General features: G+C 34.5%; 1 protein-coding gene across 7 annotated transcripts in view; it reads left to right on the top strand.

The window, feature by feature from the left end:
- Positions 1 to 25,292, top strand: part of NBEA (neurobeachin) — a 459,554-nt gene that overhangs the window by 74,089 nt on the left and 360,173 nt on the right. For all 7 annotated transcript variants that reach the window (XM_071448498.1, XM_071448499.1, XM_071448503.1 and 4 more), the window contains exons 2-6: positions 5,448 to 5,679; positions 11,944 to 12,044; positions 12,295 to 12,390; positions 14,730 to 14,851; positions 21,580 to 21,706. In XM_071448498.1, coding sequence (XP_071304599.1) covers positions 5,448 to 5,679; positions 11,944 to 12,044; positions 12,295 to 12,390; positions 14,730 to 14,851; positions 21,580 to 21,706 — 678 coding nt within the window. The remainder of the gene's footprint in view (positions 1 to 5,447; positions 5,680 to 11,943; positions 12,045 to 12,294; positions 12,391 to 14,729; positions 14,852 to 21,579; positions 21,707 to 25,292) is intronic.

Here is a 25,292-nt window from a genome sequence, read left to right on the forward strand (position 1 = left end):
TTAAAACTGATGAGGTTGTTATGTGGACTGTTATGCCTTCATTTATTTTTGCCTTCAGAAAAAGGAGAGCAAATGTGATATTACTTAATTAGGAGACAGAATGTAGGAGTGACTTGGTGGAGATTAGGCCTGGATGTGGTTAGCACTTTGGTAATTATATTATTGTGGTACTTTAATTTTTCAGTGGCACTGCCTCTCTAGTATTGGAATTCATATTCTTGATTTTTGTTTAAATAAATGCAGACAGGACTCCAACTTGGAGGAAGCTAGAAAATGCTTCTTTGACAACAATGAACAGCAAACTTAGAGATGTAAATGCTTGAAGACTTTGGTTTATATAGCTCTAATATACTGTCTTTAATCGTCGCTGTCTACAGCTTCCTGAGGAAAGGAAGTGGAGAGGGAAGTTTTGAGCTCTTCTCCCTGGTATCCAGTGCCAGGATGCATGGGAATGGTTCAAAGCTGCACCAGGGGAAATTTTAATTGAATGTTAGGAAGCACTTCTTTGTGAAGAAGGTGGTCAAACACTGGAACAGGCTTTCTGAAATGTGTTTGATGCCCCAGGCCTGTCAGCATTTAAGAAGCCTTTGGATAATGCTTTTATCAACATACTTGAACTTTCAGACAGCCCTGGAATGGTCAGACACTTGGACTAGGTGATTCTTCCAGGTCAAATTCAGCTGAAATATTCTACTCACTTTTAATTTCAATGCATTCTTCCAAACTTGATTTGGAGAATCTGATATAAAAAATTCCAATTTTCGGAAGTCAACAATTTAATTGTAGATGTTCAGCAGCACGTATTTTATTGCATTTCAAGAACTGGTATGAATATACTATCTGAGATATGTAGACAACTTCTTGTGTTTGGGGGAGTATTTATTCTCTGTTCTAGATCAAAAGCGTGTAAAAAACCAGCCTAAGTTCTGCAGAGATGTGGCAATTTAGGAAGAAACACTTTTATTGCATAGCATGATGAGTGGTAGGAACTTACTGAGGAATGGCCATAACACTCAGAAAAATGGAAATTCTGAGCAGAGCAGCTGCATTTGAGAATGGTGGTGTAGGTTAAGGAACTCAAATGCAGCTATTCTCAAATGCAGTTCTTGGAGAAATTTGCAAGGAGTGTCAACCTGTTGTTATAGGCAATCTCAGCATGGGGAATCCAGTCTACTTTGCTTATTGCTGGCAGTTCAGCACCACTTTGGGAGGAGTTGTTTGTTGACCACAGTCAACACACCTGTAACCATTATCTGACCATTAGACTGGTGATTCGTTTTTTATAGCTGTGCTGTGAAAGATGCAGAATATGAGAAAGTACAAGCAATACTTCAGGATACTTAATCACAGTGAAAGCATGGTCTTTACTAAATATTAAATATTTCCTTGAAGAATGCAAAGACTTAGTGTTTGACATAAAAATAGATTCTATTTGAGATGTATGATATGGAAAGAGCACTGATTTATGGTATGGTATACTGGCTTCTGTGAGGATTTCTATTAAAGTGTTCATCTTGTACTCCAGCTGAAATTTGTCTTATTACAGAAGTCTATTACAAGAGCTATATTAAAAATAAGTTACTTTTTGGAAGTATGATTTAACATTTTGGTATATTGTGTTGCATCCGCAGTTTTGCCCAACTTAGAAAGCAGCAAATTTATTATGAATATTTTGTTGTTTGTTGGCAGTTTTTAATTTGGCATAGTTTTTTGAAGCAGCATCCTCATGAGCTCCAAGATCTCTTTTCTGGATGATAATATCAGACTTTGGAGCCTGTCGTTATACACATGAGGAAAACTATAATAATTTTGAATTACTTTGCATTCACTAATTTTGAGTTTTTAAGCATTGCTTCCTGGACAGTTGATATCAGAAGAATCTTCACAGCTCTCAGCAGTTGGTTTTTAACTGCATTTAATGATTTCTGGCTCCTCAGCAAAGTTGGTCTTTCATTAGTGTCAGCATGTTACCAGCTCATTGCCACTGTGCTTTTCCCCTGGTTACCTCCCCCTGTTGTGGTGGAGACTGGGTATTCCTATTTACCTACTGTCCTCCTTGGGAAATCCACCTGCAGAATGTTGTTAGAGGATACCTTTTTGTAGTTAATGTTCTACTACTTTTATTGGCTGAATTCCATTTGATTGTGCACCTTGTGCACAGGCAGAGGATGCCTGCTTTATTTCTTGAACACAAATCAATCATGTTCATTTATTTCTGTATGCTTGGTTCACTTTTGTTTAGCTTTTACTTGTCATCTTAGACTTCTCTTTATCAAGAAATTAATGATGAATTTAGGATGACTACTTTAAAGAATTCACCTTCCCCTACCATCCTAAATTTTTGCTATCATTGTCAATTAGTTCATTAATTTGTTTCCTTTACTAAGGAAGTTGATTTTAATGATAATTATGATAATTTTTTCTGTCTGAAGTATGCTTAGACTGAAGTTAAGGCTAAATAGGAACATTTTAATGTTTTCTTGGAGTAACCCTGATGGGCTAGAATTTTTTTGTGGCCAATTGTACAAGTGAAATAATTGTAGCACCTGCTGGAAAGTCTGTAGCCCAGGAGAAGATTCTCTATAGAACCAATTTTATGAGCCTTGAGTGTGTTTTTTGATGCAGATTCTCTTAGATGTTTTATAGATGAGACATCTTGGTTTTATTAGTAGAGAAATATCCTATCACCTTAGACTGATACAGGGGCTTTGTTTCAGTCTCTTAAGTGTTACACATTAGTATATTGATTACATTAGAAAGCAAATATGGTTTGAATTATTTTAGTCTGTAGTGAATTATTTCCATCTGTTTTACTGATTCTATATTAGTTTATTAATTTAAATTAATTAGAATTTTACTATTAATACTGTTTGAGGAAAGGGAATCAGTCTGCATTGTACCTCTTCATTCCAATGAGGCATAACTTAATTTTTTCCTTTTTTTTAAGTCAAACTTATCAAAACCAAATGATGGGTAGCATATCTAGTCTGAAGGTAGCCTGTCTAAATATTATCACAGAGTTGTTGAGGTTGAAACAGAAGTCTGGAGGTTCTCTGATCCAACCCTCTTGCAAAAGCCAGGCCAGCCAAGGCCGGTTGTCCTGATCTGTGACCACATGGACTTTGAAAGAATCCAGTGATGAACTCTCAGCAGATACAATTTTTCATCCTAGATTTCCTGCATGGAAAGAAATGGAGGAAAGTAGATACTTCCAGGAGGTGTTTAATTTCATCTCAGAATATTAATCTAAGAGAGTTCAATTGAATGTCTTCTACAGGTGGCTGTTTTACTTCTGAGTGTTTTTGACATAATCTCAAAAAGGCTCATACTGGTGAAGAGAAGTCTGAAAACACAATAATGCAGATTGCTGATGAAGTATGCACAAGTTGCTGCTGTTTTCAGAAATAACAACTCTGCCTGGGTTTCTTGAAAAGAGAGTAAAAACCTCTATGAAACAATTTCATAATTCTAAAGAATGAACATAGAAATAGTGTGCTACTAATCTTGAATTTTTTTGCCTTCCTTTGGTACACATCATGTGTTTACCAAATATGCAAATATATGATATGCAGTCACAAGTTTTAAATTAAAGTACTAATTATAATTAGGATAATAGTTTTTATTTGAATGTAATTAAATGTCTCAGGAGAACTAATGAGGTAGTCAGTTTATATATTTAGCATATTAGAATCTTTTATGTTACAAAATTATAATTATTATTAGCAATTAATTGATAGAGGAAAAAGTAATTTGAAAGTGAATGCAAAGTATGAATTAGGGTGGAAGCTAAATGTATTGTATTAATTGTCTGAAGATGGGTTATGAAAGAAGCCTTTGAATATTTGGATAGGTTTAGCCATCAAAAAAAGTTTGCATAGTATTTCAACTTGCTTATTTTTTAGAGTTTAATTTCAAGTCAATAAAAACTGCTTTTAAATAGGCCATAGAATTGCCTTCTATTAAAATTGACTGTTGAAATTATGCGCTTATAAGAGCTAATTCTTTGAATATCTTTCATTTAAGCTTTTTATTGAAATTTTAATTATATAACTCCATTAAACAAATAGAACAAAATTCTAAAGTTATTTTAATATTAATTTATTCCATTATTTTGTGTAATATATTTACAGTTACTAAAATCAGTGTTACTGACAGGCTGAGAGACTTGGCTTGTTCAGCCTGAAGAAGAGAAGGCTCCAGGGAGACCTTATAGCACTCAAAGGGAGCCTAAAAGAGAGCTGGACAGGGAGTTTTTACAAGGGCATGTATTGGGTTGAGAGGGGGAAGGCCTTAAACTAAAGGAGAGAAGGTCTAGATTAGATATTAGGAAGAAATTCTTACTGTGAGAGTGGTGAAGCACTGGAACAGGTTTCCCAGAGAGACTGGCCAAGGTTGGATGGGACTTTAAGTAACCTGGTCAAGTGGAATGTTCCTGCCCATGGCAATGTGAACAAGATGATCTTAAAGGTCTCTTCCAACATAAGCCTTTCTGTGATTCCATGATTCTGTGAAATTTCACACTGGTATTTTCAAAATTCTTCAAAGTTATTAGGATAAAGTAGGATTCATGAGAGTCAGACTGTGTTTCCTTCAGAGCTGAAAGATTTTTATGCCATTAAAATGGCATTTGTTTTTTTTTAAACTAAATTTTATATTTGGTTTAGTAGATTTTCTTGAATTCAGCTTTTTTAAGTTACACAAATGACTGATCAAAATTGTTGAATTCCATTCCTGAAGATATATTTGGTCTTGACTATCTCTTCTACTGGTTTGCTTTTCTCTCCCTCCTAATACACACCTGGTTGTTGTTGTGTTTAATTGGAGCTTAGGACTTTGGAAAGAGTTTTGCCAGTACCTGGATAAATAGGAGTCAGGCTGTCATTTCATCAGAACTGCTGTTAACTCACTTCTTATCTGAGTGCTTGATCCTTTCCTGGTGCAATCTCTCCCTTGCACCAGCCAGCAGGTTTCCTTGACCCCACAATGAGTGATGTGTGGTATAATAATATAAATTTTCTATGTCTTACTCCAGAGCAGATGAGTTGTTCTTTTTCCAAGCATGACTGGGTGGGATAATGGAAAAGGCAATAAGGTCTTCTAAATGCATAACTAAGGGCAAATGTTGGCTTATGTCAGGAGAAAAAGCTGAGTTAATTTTAGTGTCTTTTTATTTTTGAGTAGGCAAATTTCAGAGAATGGTGGAAAAGCCTCAATTTCTTCCTGAGCTTTTTAGGTTCTGCACTACATCTGTCTGGGCCAGGCTACCTTATCAATTACTTCACAAGAAGGAATGCTTCAAATATAAAAAGCATAGCTATTAGTTTCTCTTATCAAAGTTACTTCTCTAACCATGTAAAATACATATTCTGTATTGGTCACAATGAAGGTATGAGAGACACTAAACTACGTATTTCACATTGTAATAGTGTTCTTGTTTTCTTTTTTAGCTGGTTGGTGGCGAATTTGATCTAGAGATGAACTTTATAATCCAGGATGCAGAGAGCATCACATGCATGTCAGAGCTTTTGGAGCACTGTGATGTGACGTGCCAAGCAGAAATCTGGAGTATGTTCACTGCAATTCTACGTAAAAGTGTCCGTAATTTACAGACTAGCACGGAAGTTGGCTTAATTGAACAGGTACTGCTGAAGATGAGTACTGTGGACGACATGATTGCAGGTATAAATTGCCAACTGATAAAATAATTATTGCATTCTTGACCTGCCAATGTTTTGTGATTATGGAAGGGTATGGGATGTTTTGATTTATACTTAGTGATGTTTTCATTAGTACTGCTGTTGAGTCAGAAGTACTTTTTTATTAATTTCAGGAAAACTACAGAAATATCTTCTTAGTTTGAAACCTCTGTAGAGACGTGGTGTAAAATAACTGGTTGTTGATTCGTTTGAGAAGATATTGTTATCTTAGTGATAAAAACAATTTAAAGAATTAAAAACAATGTTTTAGACTTTTTAACTACAAGGCAATATTTTAGTTTTTCTATACATTGGTCATTTTTAATTGTGATGCCAGAATTGCTAGATCCATTTTAAACATAACTTCATATGACAGCATAACAGATATTATCTACAGGTTTGAATGCTGGACATACGGATTATATTAAGCAATCATTCCATAATGCATTCCTGTGATCCTTATATTTTAATTTTTTACATTTGTGGGTTTTAACATTCTATAATGTTTTGCAGCGTTAAAAAAATAGCATGCTTTATTTGTTTGCTGAAAATAAGTGATGAAGTCATTGCCCAGTTAAGGTTTTCATAGTATGTTTGAAGGAGTTTATGGTGCTCCACACTACATCCTCTCCATAGCAGGGTACACATTATAATCCTGATTACTTGGATACAGAACAGGTTTGCTCATCACATTTAAATATGGCACCTGAAGAGATTGATATGATTACTATTTATCTTCCCTGAGGGAGCTTAGGCATTTTATTTCAATACAGTGTGAAAGCAAAGTTCTTAATTCTTATATAATTTGTGACTGATGGTAGGATTGTGAGGCTGTCTCAAATGCCTGACATTGTGAGGCATTTTTGAAAAATGCCAGAGGTTTGCCTTCCATAATTCTAATATTTTAGTTGATGATCTGATTCCTGACACATATACAGGTTTTTGGAACAGTAAACTAGCAAGGATTGCAGACAAGAAGCAAGAAGATTATTACAGTAGGATGAAAACTGGATAGGAATGATTTATTCTTTGTCCTTTTTTTCTTTTTGTTTCAGTATAAATGTGTTTGTAATATTAAGTATTTGGAAAAGCTACATTCTGTTTTTCAAAACAAGTCATAATCAACATCTTGTTTAGAAATGTATTTCTAAATGCTAAAATCATGTGTTATGCTGAATAGTGTACAGTGAAATTCAGACTGAAGTAAAACAGACCAATAGATTCATAAATGATGGTTTTCACCAAATATGTTTTGTTTTACAGCATTTGTAAGTATGGTATGTCAGAATAGTGTAAGGGTAAACATACTCTTTTATTCCATGTAAAATATAACACATTATATGATGAGAACAAAAATTTATATATTAAAATTTTTCAGGGTTTTACTCATGGAAATAATTTTCTTACATGAGTAATCCCACCAACTAAATTTATCCAATTTAAGCTCCTGTGAGTGGTACTTGTATATGGGGCATACAAGACTGTAATAGTGCCTCCATTAGAGAGTTGTTTTTTTTTTAACTGCCTAATTAATTGTAGATGTCAGAAATCAAGAGTATGTGATCTGGCTTTTAGGAGCATTTGGGAATTAAAAAAACTCTTTGAATTTACAGACATTAATATAAGCCAGGGGTAGTAAATAAAAAAAAACAAAACCAACCTAATGGATCTTCTACCTCAATAATCTTTTTTCTGAGTGGTCACACAGTGGTTCAGAAAGAGACCTTCTGCACAAAAAAAAACCAGTAAGCTTGTTCTTTGGTATGCTTACATGGATAAAGGGAGTTCATATTTAACTGAAAATCAAAACTGAAAATTGGAATTCTGATGACATTTTAGCTTTGCAGTGTGTTTCAAATTATCTGAGTATTCATCTATGTATGATGAGCAGGAATTGAACAGAATCATGCTTCCTAGGGTTTTTCTCTCATAACTGTAAATAGATGATTTTTGAGGAGTTTTTTTTGAAAAAGACATGGAAGTAAGCAAATTGATCATTTTTTTTTTATCTCTTGATTTCTGTAAGCACTTTAGTCTCCTTTTATAAGGGGTAATAATATTGGTAATAAGTCAGAAGTAACAAAAAAGGTCATGTAATAACTATTTTGATATTAGACAGAATCAGTAACAACTAAAGCAGTATCTTTGTTTCCTAATGCAGATGTTGAGGTCATAATTGTAGATTTTTTTTGCCTCAAATATTTCTGTGAGCTTCCCAAAGCCAGGGAGTAAAGTAAGAAATTTTGAGTTAAAATGATTTTTAGCATTAAGGGGGGAGGATGGTTTGAACAAGACCCGTGTTAATTTTTACTGCTACCACTTTTTTCCCAAAACAGTTGCTAATACTCTGTCAGCCCAATGTTTTGAAATTGGCTTTTATCATCTGTAAATGGTACAGGCTTTTTTGGGTTTTTTTTTTGTAATTTGCTTCTCTGGGAGTTGCTTGTTTGTTTTTAGGTTGTCTCTCTTGTTCCTTTGTGAAACATTTTGATTAGACCTAGATAGGGTTTAAATAGACAAGACAGGCAATAATGTCTGTTTTATATTCTGATAGCTCACTTTCAGGACCAGTCTAAGTCTGAAGCCACTCTTCTCTGATTTTATGATAGTAAGACACCAGCAAATAAACATGTACCCAAACTTTTGCAATGAGAAGAATTTTTCTGTCTGCTTAGATGGAGACTCTCAGATTCATGAGGTTCTGAGTACTTTAAATATCTAACTTAATGCAATTTTACAGATTGTGTGGTGAGGAATAAAAGCTTAATCATTTTGAAAGTCTCAATGGCAATGCAAATGAGCTCAGTTTTGCTTTCCAGAGGCATCACCTTTCAAAAAAAATCTTTATACTCTGACAATCTGTTATACTAATAGAGAATGGTCAGCAACTTTATCAATAGTTTAGGAGAAAATATTTTCGTAGATGATTGGTGTTTTGGTTTTTTTTTTTTTAACACTTGCACAGGATCTTCCTTGAGGGACTGGGGTTTTGAAGTTCTGTTTCCAGGTAATGAGTAGTGAAGCACATCACCTGCTCTGAGGGACTCTTTGGGATAGTGTGTCTGAGGTTCCATCTGAGAGGTCTGAACGATGGATGAGAGAGCAGCCTGAATTCATAGACAGTAGATATGTCTCACCTAAGTTCCATATTTTTCTCACAGTTATGTTGTGATGATGTAGGTAATTGTTCTAAAACTGCTGGGACTGAATTCTTAAGCACTGAAACAGTTCATAGTTTCCAAGCAACAACGTTGGTTTTTGACAGCTCTGTCATTAATGGGTTGCTAACAAGCTTTCCTCTTTCAACCTATTCTGTAAGAAAAATTGCAAAATTATCACATTGTCTATTATGACCTGTGAAAATTTATTTACAACACTAACAAGAGTTAAAATTCACAATTTCATGGCCATGTAATATTAAGAGGTTAAGGAGACATGAGGGTAGTTTCCTGAAGTTTTCTTTCGAATGCTATTTAATATGTCTTCCAAAGTTAATGCCAGACCCTTCATTTTGATATATGTGCATTGTTACTTGAAAGACAGGCAGGCATTTTCCTATTGTATTTTCATACTAAGTGACTGAGTTAAGCATTCCTTCAAGGTTACTGGTTAATTTGTAAATCCTATGAAAACTGCTTAGTATGAAAGTATTCAGAAGGTGCCATTAATAGAAAATAGAAATACATTGAAAATGGGAAGCTGCCTGTTTTCTCCTTCTGGACTTAATATTATTATATACAATCTTGTTTCTGAAATGAGATAATGGATTCCAGTTATATATGTAATCTTATTTAATATAAAAAAAAAGTAGACAATAAAAAATCCAGTTGTAGTATGCTTTCTGACCTTTGTCCATTTATAGATGAGTGGATTACTAGGGTTTATAAACCAGATGGGATTGACTCTTTTATGAGATTTCTAATAAGTATGAATAAAGTTATGTAATAATTATTTTTAAGTCTTTATATTGAAAAAAGAACCTTTAAATAGCCTTAAGTGCTTCAGCTTCCACAGATGTTGTTTGCTTTATCTTTGCTTGTTATCTACTGGGCTTCTATATTCCAGGTTATTGTTTTACCCAGAGTTACATAATTAGGGAGCTTATGTTTGTTTCTCTCCATCAATGTTTAATTCATTACTTATAAATATGTATTTCTAATGCCTGTAGGTTATCCACATCTTCAGTAGAAATAAGAATTTTTCTGTGCCATAAGGTAGTACAGGGCTATAACAGTGACACAGAGCAGCACAAATTCAGTGATTTTAAAACTTGCAATCATTTCTGTGTTTGACTGTATTAATTTGCACTTTTTTCCTCTTTTTTTAATGGTGTTCTGATTTTCACCAGAAAACTTCAGAAAACTTGGCTTCTACACAACATTTTTTCTTTGTAAGGGAAGCAAAATTTGCAGTCCCTTGATCTGAAAAGAAAGCTGAAACTACAAAATAGGAATTGGGAAATTGTCAGCCAAAGATTAGTATTCACTTGTGCTTATTTCCTTTTCTGAGTGCTCACTGTGACTGTTCCCAGTTTCTGATCATGTACAGGATGTGCCAGCTTTACATTGCAGGCTGGATGCCGCTGTGAAAGGGGCAGGTACTAGGGGAGCTGAGTCATAGAATCCACCACCATGAAAGAAAAGGCATTTCTTTTTCTTAGGTGTATTTTGTTTTCCCTAATTCTGTCACAAATGTATATGGCAGTGTTTTTAAAGGGAAGATAAAACAAATGAGGGGGTGGGGGGGAATCTATACTTGGAGATTAGGGGTGTATTCAGAATTTACAGTGAAAATGTCTGCTAAATTGCAATGCTTTTCTTTTGCCTTTCCTGATAGGCAATTTCACTCACCAAACAGTTTACTATGTCTTCTGTAAATTAAATGATATTTCATTCTTCACACATGCCTTTTGCTTGATAAAGATCAGAGGCTAGTATCATTGTGGAAAAAGCTAAATAAAATTAGTGCTTTTGCTCAAAACCACATATATATGAATTTGCAAAGAGAAAATTTGTTTTAAAACAAAATATGAATGTGAAATGTCTTTGGAAAGAATTGTTTCTCCTTAAAACTATTCTTTGTCAGCACCTGTAAGAGTCATCCTTTCCCTAATGAACAAGGATAACATGCAGTCCTGCAACAAAATGTAAACTTATCTGTAGAAAGTTGTGTCTTCCACAAGTTTTAGCAGGGAGGCAGGAGAGGGGCGGGGGAATTCTGTGATTGTTGAACAGCTGGGAAAAATGTGTCAATGCTGATTCTGTTGTGTCATAGCTCTTTTGTTTTGAAAACTGGACTTCACTGCTTGATCTTTGAATTAAATTCTTGTGCCTCATCTGTGAATATGAGCAAATTGCTTTACCTCCCACTTGAGGAAGTCCTAATTCTTATATGTCCATTTTATTCCTGAAAAAAAGTGTGGAGTATAAGAAAAGGTTCAATATCCCACAAGCGAACAAATTCTTAAAATGGAATTCTGGGGTTTTAAATAAGTAATTTTAAACCTGATAATCTCTGAAAGGAAGACTCTGTTTAATGTTCTTACTGTTAAAGCTTATGGGTTTTGAGATATTGTAATGAAAGCTGTGTTCCATAATCCTGTTAACAATTTTGATCCCTTCTTTTTATTAAGCTCTTTAATTTTTTTCTTCCTATGATTTCTGATTGTTTGTTTTCCTTATGTTTTTTTGTTGTTTTGCTATTGTTTGGTTCGATTGCTGGGTTTTTGTTTGATTGGTTTTGTGGGTTTTTTTGTTGGTTTGGGTTTTTTTTTTTGCAGGGGCCAGAGGGAGGTGTTAATTTTCTTTTGTTTTACCCTGGCCTTTTATTACAGTAAAGATCAGAAGCATCACTGTAGCAAAAATGGGGAAATGACACAAATTATATTATAAAATTCTGGGTTAAGGTTATTGTAAAGCAATTTTTGGGTCAAAATTTTTTGAAAAATGTTAACTTCAGAAGAAGGAAGGAACTCATCAAAAAAAACATACAGCAGGAAAGACAAGTTTATAATGTGTGATGCATGTTGTGAAATGGGAAGAATTAATGTTCTATAAATTTAATACCTTTTTCAAAGTATGATGCAAAATTTAACATGAAATACTTTGTAAAATATTCAATACAAGTAAGTTGGATTTTTAGAATGTGTGAATACACTTACTTTTAAAGGTATTAATTTTTCAGCTTTTTTTGTGTTTATCAAAGCAATGAAGTTCAGAGTTCAGAATAACTTTATTTTCCTTTGAAGATCTCCTAGTTGATATGTTGGGGGTTCTTGCCAGCTACAGCATCACTGTCAAGGAGTTGAAGCTTTTGTTCAGCATGCTTCGAGGGGAAAATGGAATCTGGGTAAGCTGTGATCAGATAAAGCATTAAGTGTCATTCCATTAGAGCCTGAAGTTAACATAAACTGTCTCCTGGGACATATAAACTTGAATTTGTTTTCTCATGTTGACTGAACATATGTTCAAGAAGTATTTTTGCTAACTATTTTAAAGTTAATTTGCTCTGTTATTTGAAAACTGTCCACTTTCCTTTGTAGCCTAGAGAGTACAAAAATGGTTGTATTGACTTTTGTGCAATTTTCTTCTTTTCACAGCCAAGACATGCAGTTAAATTATTATCAGTCCTTAATCAGATGCCACAGAGACATGGGCCTGATACCTTTTTCAACTTCCCAGGCTGTAGTGCTGCAGTAAGTTTTCAACCAAAATTCTACAATTTCAGGAATAAATAAACAAATAAACTCCTCGTTTGCATTTCCCTTCTTTTGGTTTCAGAAGTTCTTGAAAAAGAAATGAGAGTGGAAATACATGTTTGAGTAGTGTAGACATTGCCTTCCACAGACTTACAAGGCAGCTGTGTTGTTGAGAAGTTGCACTTGTGAGGATAGAATATCAAGCAGCAGATTTTGGTCTGGGGAAGTTAATGAGAAAGAGAAACCTGAAAATTCCAAAGAACAGTGTTATTTTATTAGAATAATGTAATCAATATTATAGAAAGGAGAGAGTTGAGAAAAATCAAGAAATTAACTTGTCCACATCATCACAGTTTACAGTGCCTGCCTAGTCATAAATTTATTATAAAGGTTTTATTTTGTCTGAATTCCATCAACTGTTTCCTTTCCATCAACTCAGTGGAGATAACTTAGAATGGTGAAATTGTATTCCTTTCCAAACCTTCCCAAGTAGATATTCTCTCTTCCATTCACTGCACATACTTTCAAAAAAAAAAACTCCTCTACAATAAATTAAAGTATTGTCTACAGATTTATAGATTATTGAGAGAGTAAATGCAAATGGTTAATACTAGGGAATAGAAATCTGAGGTATGGTTCCATTCTGGTGCAGAATGGTAGGTATATGCTCAGGTAGAAAGTGGAATCTTCTAACAGAAAATAATCTTGAGATTCCTATTTTCTCATGCCAGTGCATGAAGGCTGCTGTACCTGCATTTCATTCATCAATAGCACTGATCATTTTCTTTAAGCACAAATTGCTACATCCATTCCTCGTGAACAGACTTATCAGAGTGGCAGATTGCATCAGGAAAGTGAACTGGCTGATAATCACTGTTTTACACCTGGGTTATTTTTTGCTGGATTACGTCTTTGATCTTGTTTGATATCCAGCCTTATAAACAGATGTGTCAGCAAAATGCATAGGGCAGATTGTGTAAAGAATTAATTACTAAGTTTTGAAAGGGAAAGTTTCATTATCTCCTGCTAAATTTAAACCACAGTTAACATTTCTTACAAGTACATCCACCAGCAAGACAGGTGTTGCAGAATATGAATGTCTACAGTGATACTGCTTTGACATTTCTGGGCTTCAGAGGCAAACCCTGATGAAATTTCTCTCTTAAATTTAATTTTTTATCAGAGGTTCAAAAAAGGTTTTGCAGGAGAAGAATTTTAAATATTCCTTCCTATCCAAAGATGTGCATCTATAACAGGAATTCTTGATTGAAATGCAGAGTCTCTTTACTTTGATTCTTCCAGGATCTTGTTTCACATACTACTTATGATGAACCACACACCTGGAAATCAAGAAATATAAGTTTCAATTTTACACTTGTTTATTAGTGCATGTTGGATTACACTATGAAATTCTGGAGGGGATACATCCTCTGAAGTGGACCATGGGCAGAAATTTATAAAAAATGATCCAAAAAACAAAGCACTTCTTTAGAAGAAAGACTGGACAGGACCTAGTTCACTAGCACTGAGTTTGTTTTCAGGAGTGATGCACAAGGTTGACATTAGACAGAGAAACAGCATAACTTTTAATCAGCATTATAGATTTCAGGTTGGCTCTCTCTAAATTTAAGTGTGAGCTCCTTGTGGATCCAGGACTTCAGTGGCAGTATGAAGGAGCCAAGAGTCTACAGATATGCTGCTGAGAGCTGCTTCATTTTCCCAGCTGCAGGGCTCTTCTCAATACTGTATTGCATCTCTACCAGTCTGTGCAGGTGGCATGTTAGTCACTCCAGTTGGAGGACACTTTGTGCTTGGTGGTAGTACTACTACCAGGTGTTGTTCCCATTTGTCATCAAGTAGCTCTTCTGCTTCAGGCAGGAAACTGTCTCTCAGGAGGCAGAAGCCATATCCCAAAGGTGTTCTTTGAAATGTGTAGTTTTAGTTTTAATAATGAATCTCTATTTTATGATGTTTTGATTAATATGATTTTATTTTTAAGTTTAACGGTGAGATTAATAATTGTTAGAAGCTGAATTTATAGTTTAATTTCTGAAGAAGTAATTTTTCTTTTTGTTCTCTTAATAATACCCATTCACAAATTTAATTTTCTGTCCTCTATTGATAGAATTTATGTAATTTAAATTATTTTAAAATAGATAGAAAATAATGCATTAATTCAAAAGCACTATTTAAAGGGTTTTTTCTATAAATCATCTTTGAAAGTTAAAGCATATCTAGAGATCTAGAATGACACAGAGTTTTGGGAAGGCATACTTTTAACAGTATTTCTCAAAAAACTAATTATTTGTTGCCTTTTTTTTCTTTCCTCTGTCCAGGCAATTGCATTGCCTCCTATTGCTAAGTGGCCTTATCAAAATGGGTTTACTCTTAATACCTGGTTTCGTATGGATCCACTAAACAATATCAATGTAGATAAGGATAAACCCTATCTCTATTGGTAAGTAGCTTATAATGCTGCAGTTATGGTTTGTTCTGACTTCCTAACAACTGTTAATCTTTCTTATTTTTTAGTCCCTGACGTGCTTTCCCCCCACCCCTGCCAAATATCTGAAGATTTTAATGACTGCTCACTGTATACAAACTCTTAGAAAACCATCTGTCCTTTTCGCTTTGTGATTCAGAAATCCATGGATTCAAGACATGTGCCTTGTAGATAAACCATAAAATCTAGTGTTGGGATTTCTTTAGGAATTCTAAAATATATTAATTCTTAGAGCTTTAAATGGAAAATGTCATAATTTTTGTTTGGTGGTAAAGATTCTCAGGTGATGTCAGTACTACAAAATAAATCTATTAAACTCAGAGTGCACAGTTTGCACATTAGCTAAAGATAATAGAAAGTAGATCTATGAATATAAAAATGGTTAACTGATGACTGGTTCCCCAAAAATGTGAAAATTTTATGTGAATATAATGTGTATAAAAGAAACTGAATATATACTGATCTCAGAAGGAAATCACAGAATCTGTCGAGTTGGAAGGGACCGATCAGGAGCATTGAGTCCAACTCAGCCCTGCCCAGGACCATCCCCATCACACCATGTGCCTGAGAGTATTGTCCAAACACTTCTTGCAGTTGGTCAGGCTTGGTGCTGTGACCACTTCCCTGGGGAGCCTGCTCCAGAGCCCAACAACCCCCTGGGTGATAATCCTTTTCCAAATATCCAACATAAACCTTCCCCAACACAACTTCAGGCAATTCCCTTGGGTCCTGTCACTGGTCCTGTCACAGAGAATTTAGATCAGTGCCTGCCCCTTCTTCCTTCTCACAAGGAAGTTGTAACTGCAATGAGCTCTCCTCCAGGCTGAACAGACCAACTGTGGTGACCTCAGCCACTTCTCATACAGCTTCCCCTCCAGGCTCTTCACCATTCTTATGGCCCTCCTTCACGCACTCTCCCATAGTTTAACATATTTCTAATATTTTAGTGGCTTAAACTGCCCCCAGCACTCAAGGTGAGGCCACCCCAGCTCAGAGCAGAGTGGGACAATCCCGTCCCTTGCCTGGATGGCCATGCTGTGCCTGATGCGCTTCAAGACACAACTGGACTTCCTGGCTGCCAGGGCACTGCTGACTCAAATTTGATTTGCAACCAACCAGGACCCCCAGGGCCCTTTCCAAGACACTGCTTTCCAGCATCACATTCCCCAGTCTGTTTGTCCATTCAGGGTTTCCTCATCCCAGGTGCAGAATCCCACAATTGCCTTTCTTGAACTTCATATGATTGGTAATTTCCCAGTCCTCTTATTTTTCAGTTTCTCTCTGCAGGGCCTCCTTCCCTTCAAATGGGTCAACAGCTCCTCCCAGTTTTCTACCATCTGCAAACATGCTTTTATCCCTTCCAGTCCTGCATCCAAGTCATTTATGAAAATGTTGAGAAACACAGGGGCTAAGATGTAACCCTGCAGACTTTGCCATGACAGGAGCAATGCAAATTATTATTATTATGTTTCTATAGTAGATTAAGCCAAGCTCTAATTAATAATTCATAATAGGAGGAATATCCATCTAAACTTTACACAGGTTTCAAATTTTGCCACATGAAAGCTTGTGTCACACACAACCACCACCAAGAGGAAGATACCAAACCAATACTATTTTCTTTCAACATGCTTTTTGGTCATGTAATATACTTTTCAGTTTAACTAGGTGAAAAATGTGTTGTATAAATAACTCAAGTCTTTAAGGGAGTGCAGTGCCTTTGTGGTGTGAGACAGCAGTTACATCACATCAACCATTATGTGAAAACTGATTCTTAAAAACTGAGAAGGGAAGCAAAGAAATGCCTTCCCTTTTGCCAGGTGTGAGGGAAATTTGCCACTGTTCTGTTATTAGGGGCATGCTAATAACAGAAGAACTGTTCAAGCAGAAAAACTGCTTCAAGAACTGTATGCCAGGTTTTTTTTAATTAAAAAAAAGTAATTTCAAATATATCTGAAGATGGTGTTGGGCAGCTGCTGACAGAGTATTAATACTTGCATATTGGAACAGTATTGTAGCTATCTTACCAATTATAAACTGAGTGTGACAATCCTGGAAGAAAATTAGAAGTCTGACATTTGCATGAACAATAAATAACAACAAAGCAGAGCAGTCAAATTCAAAGGGTAAGGTTCAGAATTCTGTAGCAGAATTTTAGTATAAGCAAACCAATGTCATGTACCTAGCAGTGGGTAATGGCATTCCATAATGCCATGCTTATGGAATGAATAGCCATATGTTAGAAAGCAGGAATTACAGCAGGATGTTAAGGAGTTTTGTAGGTTACCAGCTGACCATAAAATCCATTTGCATTGCTCTACCTGAAAGAGCTAATGTGGTCTTCTTAAGGATAGTCTGAACAAACAGAGATCATGATAAATGCGATGTGATCCCTTCCTGAAATCTTGACAAAAGCATTATTGGAATGTCATTTACAGTTCAGACTTGCTACTTCTTTTAAGAGACCATGGGAAAAACTGGTACTATTCAGAAAACACTTGGGAGTGAACTGTCCCTTGGAAAACAGATTTTATAATGAATGGTTTTTTTCTTTTTTTAATTTGAGATCCAGTGAGTAGACTGCAAAATAAGAAAATTCAGGCTTTTAGATACATAGTACTCTGGTCACTATCACAATTATAAGACATAGTAAAAAAAGTAATAATAATAATAATAGTAATCCTTATCATACTTTTAAAGATTGTTAGAAATGTTTCTTTAAAAATAAGGTGTAGATTCTTTGTCATAAAGACCCTACAAATTTAGATATTTACGGCTCACCTTAAGCATACTCAACTTAAGCATGCTCAACTGGGAAGTCTCCATCCCCTAAATCACTTTACTTGTTCCTGCTAAAAAAAGAGATGGGTGATATAATTATTAAGTAAGGCCTTGAATTAGATATGATCAATCCAGATGCTGATTGATTTCTCAAGGGTTTTTTTTGGTGTTCTTTTATTTTTATATTTTTTTAAGAAGTGTTTTCTTTCAGATTATGTATCAGGTTCTGTAAAAGAATTAGAAGATGAACTGAGGCTGGTATGTCATAATTGTTTTTTTGTCCATAGAAAGTCCAAGTGCTTCTATAAGAATTAAATGGAAGAATGGCTAAAACTTCTGAAACCATGTCCTACGTTTTAGTTTTATAGATGTAGAGACATAGAGGAGAGAAAAAATAAAAACCATTCTAAAATCAAACTGTATTTTCAGATCTTCTCTAGAGGTTATGGAAGTACAGATAATGCAGAACAGTTGCAAAAGCCTGTAATGGAATTCCAAAGTTAGTAGAAAGCAAATTTCACACACACGTTTCATGCAAGAATAATTAATATCTTCTCAATATTGGTACTATGATTACATGTTAAATTGCTCATAAAATCCTAAGCTAAAGAAACTGGAATCCCTAAACAGTTCCACTGGTGGAAGGAAGAGTGCTCTCTTGCTATGGAAGTGTAATAACATTCAGTAGCTGCTTTGAGAAACTGGCTGAAGTGACACATGATTGTAAAGGTTATATGAACAAACCGTAACAAAATTATGTTTCAGCTGCTATGTAAGGTTATTTAAAGCTCATAAAACCATATGGCTGTTGATGGTACTGCTCTTGTTGTCTCCATGCATGCCATCTTTGGATGTAGCAAGTTCTGCACATGTAGGTAATTGGTAAGAGAACTTTGGAGTACTCTATAGCCCAGTCCTAACCTACATTACCTTTGGCAAGAAAGAATATGTCAAGATTAAAATTTTATAGTATAATGTTGAGGTAAACAGAACATATTTGAGTACACAGTTTCTTAACTACTCTTGTATTAGAAATCTAATTAATTTGGAGGAAAAAAGTAAAATCTTGGCTAAGTTTCATGTTTATAAAATCATTCATTCTATTCCAAGGCAAAGAGCCCTGCTAAAAAATGAGCAATTTTTTCATTATTTCATTGTTCATGTGGTGAACTCCAGGAAGTTACACACTTAAGGACTAGTCAGTGTTTAAAATGTCAGGAACAGTCTGATTTGTCCATAATGGAGATAAAATCAGCCCAGTAACCAATAAGGATAGGAAAGGGAGAAAATTTGAAAGATGTAGCCATTTCTTCAAGAGATACTCTTTATTTCAAAATGCTTTCTAGCTCTTGTTCAAAGTATTAAGATGCATTTTATACAATGGTAATAATATTTTATCATGTAAAAACGTTGATATTTACAGTGGTTGGCTGTTGGTAATTTAAGAGAAACTATTATATTTGACATCTCTAATCAAATAATATAACACTGTCGGAATGTAGTGAATTTCTGTATTATTTTATTATCCTTCAGAATGCAATTCTGTTAAATGAAACTATTTTAGACCATTTTAGAGATGACATTGCAGAGAAACACATCTGGCATTGTGAGAGTTGCAGTTACCTGCTGAAAAGTTCTTTGAATGGCATAAGGCCCTAAGGACATAAATCAAAGTCTCAAACCATCTCACAGCACATTCAGTTGCTCTTATTGTAAGAGCTGTATTTCGAGTTTTTTAACCTTCATTTTATTGCACTAAATTCAGTGCTGTGGTTGTGCAGGTTGTGTATTTGGGTTATTCAGATTTATGTGTGTATAGTGATATTCTTCCACGAATCTGTTCACTGCTCCTTTTGTTGAGGGGTAGAGATGCCTATGGGGTCATTGTAGAAACTGGATCATTGGCATGATCCAGGTTAAAAATAGCCTTCAAAAGATGCAAAGGAATGGCAGTGTTATCAAGTGTTCAATTTTGAGGTCAGTGGTAATGGACAGCATGTAATATTTCTCTTCATTCTTAGGTTATGTCTTAGGTTTATTTAGAGAGGACATTTTACGTTTATTAAGGAAGCGCTTTCTTCTTTTCTGCAAAGAGAGTTCTGTGTAAGCCCTTATCAAAGACAGTGGCAGGGAATAATGCTCCTTTTCAGCACAGCAGCTTGAGGGGAGAGAAAACTGGGTACAATATAGAGAAGCAGGTGAATGAATGAGGAAGACACAGCCTGAATTGTGGAAAAAAAAAAAATACTATATGTACTTCAAGACTGGAAGTAGGAACTTCTGTGCAAGGATTCATTAGGGTGCAGGAAAATCATCTATAGGTGTTATTACACCAGTTCTGTTTACTTTGTTTTTAAAAAATTTTAAAAGTATCCTTTAGTAGTTTTTAAAAAGGTATCCTAAGTCATTACAACAAAAGTGGCTTTCTAGAATTTGAGAATTTGCATGTCTCTTTTTTTTACCTCCTTTACAAATGCCCTCATAGGAGATGAGTGTCTAAGCTGTGATCACCTCAGGGTACAATCACAATACCTATGTTTTAAAGTTTATTTTTTCTGATAAGATCATGGTTTATTAACTATTTTTTGACAATGAGCAAAGAGAACAATCTGATTCTCTCCTTAAATAATGCACACTTATTGACTTAGCTGTAAGTTTCTGAAGATGTAATAAGTTTCACAAATATGAAAATTTTTCTGTGTTAAAATGAAGATTGTATATATGTAGTAGGGTAGACTAAAAATATACTATTTCAGCGGCTATAAAGGAAGATGAAATTTGAACTTAGTGTTTGCATGTACCTTTCATGTCTTAAAATTCCTAGGAAAAAACTAGTAATAGTGTTTGAAGAAAATATTTCAACAAAGAAACCATTTAAAACATTATTATTGCAATAACATAAAATTATTTTATAAGTTAGCTACATAAAGAGAATGAGAAAGTATTAATTAGTAAGCTACAGGACTTGGTACCAATACTCAAAATTAGTAGATTTTTTTCTTATATTTGCAAAGCTTCATTTCAGAATTCACAGATGAAATTCACCATCTAGACCTTGTATTTCAGCCATTGGTTATTTATTAAAGAAAATTCTAGAAGTTGTATACAGTGTGCTCCATATTATTGAAAGCAAACTGCTCTTCATTGTACTTAGCTTTTCAGAAGTGATTAAGCAGCATAGGTGTTGATATGGACTTGCCATAATGTCATTCATCACCTTTCACCAGTTACCTTTGCAAAGTGTTTTTTTAAGAAGTCTAGAATTTCTCTTTAAAATGCTTTTGATTTCAAATATGAAATGTATGAGCATTCTGCTTTATCTGTCTTTATGATATTTGTCACAAGAAAGCTTGGAAATCCTTGTTAAACTTACTTAAAATTTCAGTCCTTTATCCAAATGAAAATAAATCCACAACTCAGAAAATTAAAAGTTTGTATATCATTAGCATAATTTATTAATGTCTTGAAAAATAATTCTTGTGCATGATAATTATCTTGAATCCAAATTTGTATGTCATATCAGCTGCATCGTTCTCTGAACCCCCCAAAACTGCAAGGCATCTCACAATTTTTCTGTAATGGATATTTTTTCACAACTTTAATCAGATGCATTATTTTAAATGATGATTAATTAAGAAACTGAGGGTGAAATGTGATAGACATAATATTTACTATCTTGTATTCTAGGAAAAAAAAAGTACTGATTTTTAAAATGTAGCTAGGAATCAATTAAGTGCTGAAGCTGAGTAGCTCTCCAAAAAGAATGGTGGAAGAAAATTAGATTCACCATTCTGGGTACAAATTTATTTTCTTTTTCATGGCAGTTTAAAGTAGTATTTGGACCTTTTTACTATAAAGTAATTCCCCTTTTGCCAGCTTAATTCCTAATTCTTTCTTTTCAGTTTCCGCACTAGCAAAGGTGTTGGGTATTCTGCTCATTTTGTCGGCAACTGCTTGATAGTGACATCCTTGAAGTCAAAGGGCAAAGGTTTCCAGCACTGTGTGAAGTATGACTTTCAGCCACGCAAGGTAAGCAAAGTGGTGTTTACAGCAGAGTAGCACTGAAGGTGTGCTGACAATGTGCTTCTGGGAGGAGGGCTAAAATCCCCTTAGTGCTGTAGTGTTAATCATAGTTCCTCCTTTATAAGTACATGCTCTTGTGTTCACGCAAAGTTACAGTTCAGAATCAATTCAAGAGAAATGTAATAATTTATAGTGTAACACTTCTATAAAATCAGCATGTTTTTCAAAACTACTGTTTAATTGGCTTCAGATAGAGATGAATTGTGAGTATTTGTAGAATGGCTACATTTAATTACTTAAATATCTTCATTCTGTTTCTGAAAATTCTGTACTTGGTAACTGTTGCCAAGGTCTTGAAAAATTTTGCTGGCAATGCTAGAGTTTCATTATCTGATGCTGTATGATATAATGCTCTGAACTTTCTTCCATTTCAGTGCTGTTTTAGGATTTCTCATTTTTAGTAGTAAATCTTGATTGCACCTCTAGATCATTTTAGTGTTTATTTCTACTCTATGCCTAGTAGTCCTAGGGGAATGATGATTTTGTGGCCTTCAGTGTTGCAGTTAGTTGACTGAAGCATTGACTTTTCTGTACAGCAAGCATTATGTGTTTGTCACTGATATCAGTCTTGTGTGTATTTTGCCATGAAGCCCATTTCTATTTTTTATGGGTTTAGAATTTGTATATTGAATCTCAGTGCTTGATTTTTTTTTTTTTGAGAAACCAATCTCTTAGGGAGGGAATGCCTTTGTTCACACATCAACTTAATGTTCCACTATTTCTCTTGGTGTGTATTTGTGGTTCAAAATCACCAATTCTAATTTTGTCATGCAGCTTTGAGGTCACTTGTGGTTTTCTTAAAACAAAGTAATGTCTCTCTCTAGCATATCACTTGGGTTTGTATAAAGCCTTATAAACATATATCTGCTGAATCTACTGGAGTGAATCAATTCTGTTTTTCACATTTTTCCAATTTTAGAGCCAGAAAAGTATTTTGATGACAGTTCAATTTTCATTTAAAGTATCATCTGAGTCTAATGACAAATGTAATTGTTAACTTTTGTATTATGGTATTGTTAATAGCCTCTTGGGATCTAGCTGATCTTTACTGGTTGATGAGGAAGTAGTCTATCTTACCAAGATATGCTTTTGGTAATTTTTAATACAAATGACTAGTTTTCTTTGTGCCAACTCTGGAAAAATTTAGCTTTTGCTGTTGCTACTCAAAATGACAAATTCGGAAATACTGGTACCTGTGTATCTCATTATATGAATACCAGTTTCGAATCAAAGTCTGCTGATCTGCTGAAGTACATAAAATATAACTCCCATGTTATCTTTACATATCCCAAAGTTCATGCTCCATACACTTTGAGTCATATGTTAGCTTTAGAAAGTATTTTAAATAAATATTCTGGAATATATTTTTGAGTTGTTTAATATATGTTTTTTCATCATTAACTTGTGTTCACATGCCTTTGTTAAAGTACATAATACATAGTGGAGGAAATAAAACCTGTCAAATATAATTCCTGGCCCTAAAAAGTCAAAATTTATCCTGTTTTACATGCAAATTGATTTTCTTCTTGTTGTTTAGATATGACATTTTTTTCTCTGTACAAGATTTGAATGCGTAGCTGCACATTAAAAAATGTCTAGTCATTTATAAAGCAATTAATTTGAGAAATGTGATATTTTGCCATCAGATGTACCATTCCCTAGACATTTGCTTACAGACACACACATTTCAACAATAAATTTTGTCAGAATCATCATCCTCAATAAACTCCTGAATAATGTGGTTTGAAGGTTTTAAAAAAATTTTGGTGAATCAAAGTAAAGTAACAAATTCAATTTATCTGGTTAAAAGCTTTATGTAGGCAGATCAGAGTTGCTCTGTTCACGTGAAGATCTTCCTGCTGTGTCATATGACACTATTCACAGTACAATATGTAATATTAATGTATAACTTTAGGTCTCAATTGGTGTATTTTATAATATTGTAAAAGCAAGTATTTATAAAAATATGTGGAGAAATTTAGTTATCATATATCCAAATAGAAAATGTGGGTGTGGTATAATAGCCTGATGTCTCAACAGAGCTAAACTAGCTTTGGTGATGTTATGTTTAAAATGTCTATACTGCTTTTTTGGGACTCCAAATTGACATTTTTGTGTAGGTAACCTCAGTGGTTTTGCTTCCTTGAGTTTCAGCCTGAGCATCAATTCTTGTAAAACTGGAACAGGAAAGCAGCATAGTCAGGAGCAAATAGCTTTCTTGTGTGCGTGTTTCTAACTGTGAACATATTTACTGACTGTAGCAGAGACAGAAATAAGTTCCACATCCTGGAAATACTTAGTGTGTGATGCCTCATCTCTCTGATTGTGCTGTCCTATGGAATAGGAATATGACTTGGTGAGAGCAGTTGGTGACTAAGCTTGACAGGTTTCAGCAGTAAACAAAAAATGCATAGTGAAGGGTCTTTTAGTACTCCCTAAAGAAGCTGTTGGATACAGCAGAGGGAGGAGAAAATAATATGGGGAAGAAAACTGCAGGATGAATGTGAAGGAAATTTGTACTGCTGACTTTCAATATTAGGGGGGACAAAGGATTTTTTTTCAATGAAAAGTTCAAGAAAAATTGTGTGTGAGATCATAGAACTTGGTTTGGTTCATTGTGTGGTAGCAAAGTGCTGCCTTTCCTTCTTAAAAAAAGTGTTTGCTAGTGCTAGAGAAATTGCCTAAATACAGAAATTTGCAAAAAACTAGGAGCAAAAACTCCCATTAATTACAAAGCACAATAGACTGCTTAAAAGTTCTTTATAAGTACCCAAGCACAGACAAATAGCAATGTACAGACCACTGTAAGTAAAACTGAGTTTTTCAGGAAGTCAAAGTTGAATCTGAATTGGTATGTTTTCAGAAATGGTTTTAAAGCCTTTTGAAAGAAAAATCACAGACACAAAAGAGTTATGTTTTTTGGGGGGTTTTATTTGAGGATGACAGTGAATCACAAAAATTACTTTTTTCATGGTTCTTTGAAAAAAAAAATTTCCATACATGATTTCAGAAGCCAAAGCTGGAGCAGTACTTCTTTATTCCAACATTGCCCAATAAATCTATTTGCTTGGAAACCCAAGAAATGAGATACTCAAAAGTATTGTTGTATGATCAGCGTCATTTTTCTACCTTCTGTTAGTTGTATGTTTAAAGGAGGGAAAAATGAAAAAAATATTTTTTAATACCTGGAAACAGATGTGTAAAAATATGTGTTCTCATTTCTATAGCTATTATACACTTGTGAGAAAATACAGCTCAATTTGACGACTACTGTAATGCTTATTGTCAAAATGTGTTTTGCTGCATGCTGTTTTGTTTGTAACTTTGTGCTTTGTCTAATTTTAAAATCAACATGTGAAAGCATCTACTTTTATTTTCTCCGACAGAGAGACAGATTTTTATATTAGTAAGCTCTCTGTCTACTTATTCCCTCAGGAAGAGAGTCAACAAGCCCCAAGGGTTGCAGAAGTTCTCCACTTTGGAGAAAAGGGACTTATCTGAACATGGAAATCAAAATATAATAATTGAAAAA

Source organism: Agelaius tricolor, unplaced genomic scaffold (assembly GCF_023055355.1).
Source record: "Agelaius tricolor isolate 1412-34295 unplaced genomic scaffold, bAgeTri1.0.p SCAF_26, whole genome shotgun sequence".
In the NCBI taxonomy this organism is placed as follows: Eukaryota; Metazoa; Chordata; class Aves; order Passeriformes; family Icteridae; genus Agelaius; species Agelaius tricolor.